This window comes from Erithacus rubecula (genome assembly GCF_903797595.1).
Source record: "Erithacus rubecula genome assembly, chromosome: 10".
Classification (NCBI taxonomy): domain Eukaryota; kingdom Metazoa; phylum Chordata; class Aves; order Passeriformes; family Muscicapidae; genus Erithacus; species Erithacus rubecula.
Genome location: NC_136662.1, coordinates 27350901 through 27358872, shown reverse-complemented (window position 1 = coordinate 27358872; position 7972 = coordinate 27350901). Strand labels below are relative to the sequence as shown.

At 46.9% G+C, this 7972-nt stretch overlaps 1 protein-coding gene across 3 annotated transcripts; it reads right to left on the bottom strand.

Annotated features, from left to right (window-relative positions):
• Window positions 1-758: 758 nt before the first annotated feature.
• On the bottom strand, window positions 759-5844 carry RNASEL (ribonuclease L). 3 transcript variants are annotated; one of them, XM_079313387.1, is made up of 8 exons: window positions 5822-5844; window positions 5205-5306; window positions 3421-4953; window positions 3008-3096; window positions 2525-2706; window positions 2298-2418; window positions 1867-1988; window positions 759-1487 (listed from the first exon to the last, which is right to left on the bottom strand). In XM_079313387.1, exons 3-8 carry the CDS (start codon window positions 4805-4807, stop codon window positions 1352-1354), a joined length of 2037 nt encoding a protein of 678 aa, XP_079169513.1. In that variant the 5' UTR covers window positions 4808-4953; window positions 5205-5306; window positions 5822-5844; the 3' UTR covers window positions 759-1351. The 3 variants fall into 3 exon arrangements, with proteins under 3 accessions (XP_079169513.1, XP_079169511.1, XP_079169512.1); XM_079313385.1 differs by lacking the exon at window positions 5822-5844 and adding an exon at window positions 5437-5531; XM_079313386.1 differs by lacking the exon at window positions 5822-5844 and adding an exon at window positions 5437-5531 and having other exon boundaries at window positions 2298-2415.
• Between the last annotated feature and the right edge of the window lie 2128 nt (window positions 5845-7972).

The window sequence follows — 7972 nt, the reverse complement described above, 5'->3', positions numbered from 1 at the left end:
GGGGGGGGGGGTTTGGGGGGTTTTTTTGTTTTTTTGTTTTGTTTTTTTTTTTTGTGGGGTTTGGGATTTTTACTGTATTTTTTTGAGCCACTGTGTGTTTACAAAACACTAACCAAATCTTAGCAAGGGCTTTAATCTTCTCCAGGTGGAACTGAGTCAAAGTGACTTTGCCAAGTCACCAGGAAGCTGCAGAAATCACAAATATTCTTTGGACCTCGTGAGGAAAAGGCCATAACCTTTATCAGTTTGTCAGAGGCAAGCTCTCATCTTTGTCATTTTGAGCTATTTTTAACCACTTTTTAATCCCAGATCCTAGAAGAATGCATCCTGGGAATAACACCAGGTACATTTTGAGGCAGATGAAGAACATGTTTCATATTTATCAGTTAAGATTATCAACACTTTGCCTCTGGAGGATCAAAAATACCCAAATCCAAGAACATTTATTTAACTGAAGAGCTTGGGAAGCTGGTACCATTCCTACAACATGAAATGAAAAACTCTTAGAACTGCTTTTGTGCTGGAAGTTAAAGCAGAGTGATGGAAGAAGTGGCAAAGGTCAGAGAAAGCTGGAAATGTGGCATTTTACAGGAGGCTGGAGGAGCTCAGCCCATGGCCTCACTTCTCTTCATGCAAGAGCAAAAATGCTGCACAGGGCACCCTACAGTCTCCCACCACTGCATCTCTGGGTGTCCTCCTGCCTTCTGGGCATGAGAAAGGTACAGTGAGCAAGAAAAAAACCCAAAAAGAGCAGGGAGGAAAGGTAGTAAAACCAAAAATATTGGTGCAAGAGGAGTCAGCATTCTCCTGGTTGCATTTTCTCATCAATAGTTGTGTTGTCAAACTTCCATAATGTATTTAAAAGGTTCCCAGGTCCCTCAGAAAGATCTTTGGTTCAAGGCAGGACCACTGATGCAGGTGGTGGTTTGACAGTGCTGCAGAACCTCTTTTCCTGTGCAGAGAGAATGGGGAAACCTCATTCCTATAGGAGTTTAGAGTCACTTTTCCAGTCAAGTTTATTTCAAGTTTGTTTCTCCATGGGGTCATTGAAAGAATTGCAATCCCAGTTTGGGGGAAAAATTAAAAAAACAACACACAAACCAACCTATTCACAGCTGAAAAACATTTCCATAAGCAACATATAATCACAGTGCAAATCAGAGCATCCAAAGCTCGTGGTTCTTACACCAAACTCTTTGGAATCTTTCCTCATTTAAATCCTCCATACTCTGTCCATGCATGTGCTTTATCCCATCTCCTTACCCACATCCTCAGCTCTTTTGCAGGTGAATAAATAAGAAATAAAAAGAGTGATGGTAGGATCAGACATGGGACAGGAGGCAGTGACATCCTACAGGGGAGGGTCCTGGAAGTCTGCAAGGTGACTGCAGGCGGGGTTCTGGCGTAAACTGTTGTACACATACATGGTCAATTTTGGAAAAACCTTCAGGAAATACTCAGCATAGTCTCCTATTTTGTTGCTGATCCTGAAAGAGAACAAAAGCAATCAGGATTTTTAAATCTCGTCCAAGGGTTCAATATTCTAGGATGCCATTGCAGAGTAAAAGCCATTGCAGAGGCTTTCTGATAACATGGAGAGGTTTCCTAGAAATCCCAGAGCTGCAACTTTTCTTCTACTCAATCCTGTTTGGGTTTTTTTTGGTATTTTTTTTTTTTTTACTATTTTTACAGCACCTCCATCTGCCTTTCACTTTCATCTTGTACAGCTCTCTCAGGCACATGGTGGAAATTCCTGTGCTTGTCCTGAGCAAAGACAGGACTTGGTGATCCTTGTGGGTCCTCTCCAGCTCAGGATATTCTCTGATTCTATGCACCCATGGCAGGGGCAAGGATGAGAACACATACCCTGCATCTTTGTGTTCATCCATGTTTCTCATGAGCCTCAGGAGCTGGATGACACCATTTCTGTATGTGGTAGGTCTTGCATTCTTAGGATTTTCCATGACAGGTAAAATATCTTCGTCAATCTGAAAGAAAGCACGCAGATTAATCCCTGCCTTTCACACCCCACAGAAACCAATAGGCTTTGAAGGTTTGCCAGCCAATTCAAGAATGATCAACCCCTTTTATCACCCCAGTTAGCAGAGCTCCCTTTAGCATCACATGGTCTGACTATGGGCCTTTGATTGAATTGTTTTTCCCTGTTGTCTGTATTTTGTGTGAGGTTACTTTTTCCAGTTCATGTTTAAACAGAGCCCATGAAACACTCAGAAAATCTTCTGCCTGAATGTCTAGCTCAAACATGATTGATACCAATCCAAATTGAAGAGGATTACCATTTTGGTCCACTTTGGATAAGGAAAAGTTTTCTTAGTGACGTTATGATCTTGAAAAATACTTGTTTTGTCTGGGAGCTCTTTGATGTTGTTCCATATACTCTTCAGAAAGTTGAACCTGCTGTTGGATGAGAAGCTTCATTAGCTGCAATGAGACATCACTGTTCCCAGCACTACAGGCAATTCCCACACCAAAATTCCACCTCCTTTGTACTCCCAGGACTCACCTCTGATTGCTCCAGAAATAGGGATGTTTGCTCAACCCATCCAAGCCTCGTTCATCACAGGAGGACAGGCTCTGTACAAGGTCCAGAGCTTCTGAGTAATCTGGGGAATTGGGAGCCAAATCCTTGATTCCAGCTTGTTTTTTACCCCCTGTTAAAACACAGAGCACGAGCCTGCCCAGGGCCTGCAAAGAGACATCACTGCTCCTGTGCCAGCTTCCAAGCCAGTGGAAAAGGACTCGTATCCCCAAACCCTGCAGGTGCCCAGAGGTGTGAAAGACACACCCAACACAAACCTTGAATCTCTGTGCACAAGGACAGAGGAGATGGGCATCCAAATCTTGTGCAACATCTGTCACTACACTGATTTTTTTTCTCACAAATCAAGGCATTTTCTAGTTGGGGAGGCAAAAAGCCTTTCCCTAGTACCCACAGCTACAGAGCATCCAAAATTAGAAACCAGAGGCTGGTTTGCAGAGTACTTGCCTCTAAATCTGACTTCACAAGTTCTTCTTGGCCTTCAATCGACTTTCTTTTATTGCCAAAGTCCGCCAAGTAAATTTTGCCACCTAAATCTGAGGAAATAAGAGAAATTGTTAACAAATAAATGTGGCAAACCCTCATATGGTCCATCACTGACTTCTGGATGGCCCCTTCTTTAAAAAACAGTACTCTGAAGGCATCTGGGATGGGTTCATCTGCCTGGAGAGGGGGGCAGAGCTGATGAGATGTGCAAGGTTGTTCTTTCTGTGAACATATTTGCACTTATTTAAAGAGGAGATCTAAAGCCACCCCATTCAGCACAAAGACATCTCTACTTTTGCAGACAGCTGTTTGGCACCTTCTTCTCTAAACTCCAGGGAAAGCAAAATGAAAACTTAAAGAAAGCAAAACACAACCTATTACAAAGTTCTCAGGCTGTAGATCCTGGTGAGCAAATCCGAGGGAGTGCAGCTCTCTCAGTGCCTGGAAGATCATCTTCAGAACAACTTTGTAATCCTTCTGGCCTTCAGAGTCCTGCAGGTGTTCCTGGAGGTTTTTCTCCCAGAGTGGGAAGCAGAAGTACATGTAGCCTTTTTCCTTCTCAGACTGGAAGAGCTTCAGCAGATGATTGCAGTGAGAACACTTCTCAAAGAACTCTTTCTCTTGGTTACCCTCTGCACTGCGAGTTATTCTCACTGCTACCTCTGTCCCTCCGTGGAGCCCAAGGTAGATGTCATCTTGAATTTTCTGCTGGATGTATGGAAATGTCTTCAGCTTGCCAATCATGGGGCGATATATTTGATGGAGATTTTTCAGCTGGGCCCTCCAGCATTTGCTGTTTGGCTCCCACTCTCTGGGGGTTTCTGGAACAAACCTGGCATTGTGCTTACGAAGGAGCTTTTCCATACTGTGATAACGATGTCTCATTGCAACTTCAAGCAGGTTCCCAATATCAGTCCTCGCTCCCTTTTCACACAACAACTCTGCTATGTTGCAATCATCATTTTTCACAGCCACCATCAGGGCTGTGTTGCCCTCCTGATCTGCATCATCAATGTCTATCTCGCCCTTATCCAGCAAAGCTTTCACCAGCTCCAGGCTCTCCATTTCAACAGCCAGGATGAGGGCAGTTTTCCCACATTCATCTTTGCTCTTCATATCCACACCCTGCTCCAGCAGGAAGTAAACTATGGACACAGCTGAGTCGTACATCTTTTTTCTTGAGCCCTTCTTCAGGGCGTGGATCAAGGCATTCCTGTCTTTGTTGTCACGGATGTTCACATCAGCCCCCATCTCCTGCACCAGGATTTTCACAAGCGGGAAGTGGCGCTCCCTGCAAGCGTCCATCAGCGCCGTGCCACCTCCCTTGTGCAGCTTGGCTTTGTCCTCGCTGGTTTTCCTCCTCAAATTCACCTCTGCTCCTCTGCTGTACAAGAATCTCAAGGCTTCCTCCCTCCCATGCCACGCAGCCTCCATGAAAGCTGTGAAGCCATTGATGTCCTGGTCGTTAATGTCCGAGCCACGCTCCAGGAGGAGCTGCAGGATCTCCACGTTCCCTGCTGTCCCTGCCTCAATAAATGCAGTGCCACCATTGTCCTTCCTGGCGTGCAGAGAAGCTCCCATGTCCAGCAGAAGCTGGACCATGTCCTTCTGCTCAGTTTGCACTGCAGTCTGCAGGGGTGTCCAGCCACTGCCTGCCTTGGAATTCACATCTGCCCCTTGCTCCAGCAGCTCCAGCACAGATTCTTTATCCCTGTCCCTCAAGGCAGCATTTAACTTGGAGTTGAGGGTGTTAAGGTCCATGGTGGTCACAGGGAGGGCTCTGTGTTCACCATCAGAACCCAGGGATGCACAGGAGGATGGGAGAGTGCTCAGTGCCTTCGTTGTGGGGGATGCTCCAGGATGATGAAACACATTAGGTGCAATTTTAAGGGCTCTGTGGTCTTCACCTGAATAACAAACAGAAAATAGTGTTTTATTAGTCTGTGAAACCTCACCCTTTACACTCCATGTCCTGTGTGAGGGGCAGCTGAGGACAGCAGTGCCAGTGCCAGCCAGGAGAGCCAAGGCTGGTGAGAAGCACAGGTCCAGCACTCATGAGCTCCTTGTTCCCTTGCCTGGCCCCAGCCCCTCCCACAGCCCAGGGAGGTGTCCCTGCTGCTTTTGCTGTGAATGCCATCTCAGACACATCACAGGTTGCCTGATAAGCCATTCCCCAGCCACCATGTCAGGTGGAGATGGGCATTCCCCTTCAGCCTGGGATGGCAACCACACACAGTCCTTACTGGCTCTGATCCAACACCTGGAGTGAGACAGAAAGCCAAACTTAACCTTTCCTGCTTCTACAGGCCAGGAGGAGACCCTACCTGGCAGGAAGCCTCTCCTAAGCTTTTCACCACGTTAGCAGGTTGATCATATTGGACTTAATTTACCTTTATCTATCTGGTATCTAGAAAAAAGTGGGGCTCCAATACCCATTTTCAAGTGATCAGCACTTTCAAGAGTTACTACCTGACAAGCTGAACTGGAAATAAGTTACCTAAACAAATCAGGAATGAGATAGAGAAGTCTTAAGGTATAAAATCAAAGTATAAATTTACATGAAATTACCCTCAGAAAAGCCAAAGATTGGAGGTTTGGATGGTTTATTTCCCTGCCCAGCAGGAAATAAACACAATATTTCATTGATTTAGATGCATTTCATCCCCTTGTATTAATTTCTATACCTTTTACCACCCAGAGAGAAAAAAAAATTACTTTCCTGGCCAGAAAAGCAGCACAGAATCGCCTGGGCACAGTGGGGCTCAGGTTCCTCACCCCTGTCAGGCTGGCAGAACCCTGGGAGGGGGAAGAGAGGGGCTGAGCACCTTCCTCCTCCTCCTCCTCCTCTGAGCAGCAGAGCCGAGAGATCTGCACTCCAGGAAGTGTTTAACTATTTCTGTCCCCGCCCCACTGACTTTTGACCATGTCTGCGTGTCCGATGCGTCACCCAGCCCTGCCTGCTGCCACCCACAATGACACAGCTGGCAACGGTCCCCAAATACGTGCTGGCCCCTGCCAGGAAGGAAGATTTTATCCCTTGCAGGAGGATTCTGGGGGAGTCTTTCAGCCTTTTTTTAGCAAGCAGCAGAGAAGTAATGACAAAATACACCCAGAGCCTGTTCAGAAACGTCTGCTCAGCAGTGGTGCAGGAGCTGAGGTTGTGGAGGCATTAAATGCACCAGGGCTGTGGATTGGGGGGCATTTGGGGTTTCATTTCAAGCTTTTCCTCACCTTTTTGGTAAATCCATCCATGTGAGGGTAGTAAATGCTGCTGGATTACAGGCAGGGAATGGCTGAGCTGCAGATCTGTGAGTTCCTTACAGCTTGGGCAGGCAGGTCCTGGCATCACCCTGGCACGCTGCTCCTTGTGTAAACACCCAGCCTGCTCCTCCAGGTCCTCCTTATCTGCCTGAAAAGCCTGTGCGGGAAATACAGAAGGAGCCCAGGCTGGGAAGTCCCACCCAGTTTCCTTCGCTGCACTGTGACGTGAGATGAGCTCAGCAGAGCCTGTGCAGCTCCCCCAGCCACCTCCACTGGACTGTGCCAGCAGCATGATTCAGCTCACAGGGCTGGAATTGTGTCACTCAAATAATTCCTGACTCTCCATGGTGCCCTGGCACCTGCACAGACTGGGAATCTGCATGTGGACAGGGAGACATTGCCTGATACAGGCACAAGGCTGGGTGGATGCAGTCCTGCAGGTGTTTTCCATGGATATCCCAATCCTCATGGATGCCTGCACTTCTGGCTCACATCTGCACTCAGCTTTCACTAAACTCTGCCTCTGCAGCAGACACATCCCTGTACCTCCTTAGCTCCACAGGGGCTGGGAACATCCCACGGTCTCTGCATGGAATTCTGCAGGGGTTGTGCTGCCACAGGAGAGCTTGACACAGCCCCAGGGGGACAGAGACTGTGAAAACTCAGGGAGCAATCTCCAATATGTCTCATAGCTGCCAGGATCTCATTTTAACTCACTGGAAGAATCTCTCCTGGTTTGACCAGGGCTGTGTGCTGCAGCTGCTAGTGTTCAAGTACTCATTTGCAGGCTGCAAAACAGACAAACAACCAGAGCAAGGGCACAGCTCAGCTTCAAAGCCAGCAAAGATGTCCAAAAAAAAAGACAAAAACATTTAAAAAAGCCAAGATAACAACATCACATCAGTCACCCACCCAAGTACAAGAGCCTTCTTTGACTTGCTGCTTTAATTAAAGTAATTTATTATCTTATGGTGGGAAGATGAAAATCCCTAGGATGATAGGAACCTAAACCCTACGGGGGTGGGAATGAGGTGTTAGCAACCAGCAGGGCTGTGGCAGGAGTGTCCTGTGCCTGCATCCCAGAAAAAAAAGGGTTTGCTGGTGGTGCTTTCCTGATCCAAATTGGTTTTCACAGAGCCATAAAGTTAAACTCTGAGTCCCTGCAACAGGCAGTTTCCAGGGAATTAAAGGGTCTCAAAGGTTTTCTGAAGTGTGGGAGGAACAGAGCTCCTCTCCACCAGCATTCTGTAGCCTCTGGGTTATGGAGTTCCTGCTGTATTTGTACATCTGCAGAGTCATTATTTGCTCCCACGCACCCAGGGACTCAGGAGATGAGCTGCTGAAACACAGACAGCAGGGAAATCAAGGGCACAGCTAAGAAAATCTGCCTTTCCCTGGTTTCTGATGGAGTCACACCCATTTTTGCATCCCCTCTCCTGAGATGACATCTCCCGAGAATCCTTGTCCTCCCAGCAGCCACAAATAAACACGAGGCAAAATGTGGCAACAAAAACTGCCTGCCAAGGGCAAAATAATTTTTAAAGGAACTATGAATAGCAGGATGAAGTTTTTTTTCTTCATGTTCAGTTCACGTGCTTTCTTATTATACTTCCAAGTGGGAATATCCCAGGGTTTATGTGCTTGGCCATGCTGATGTGACTTTCA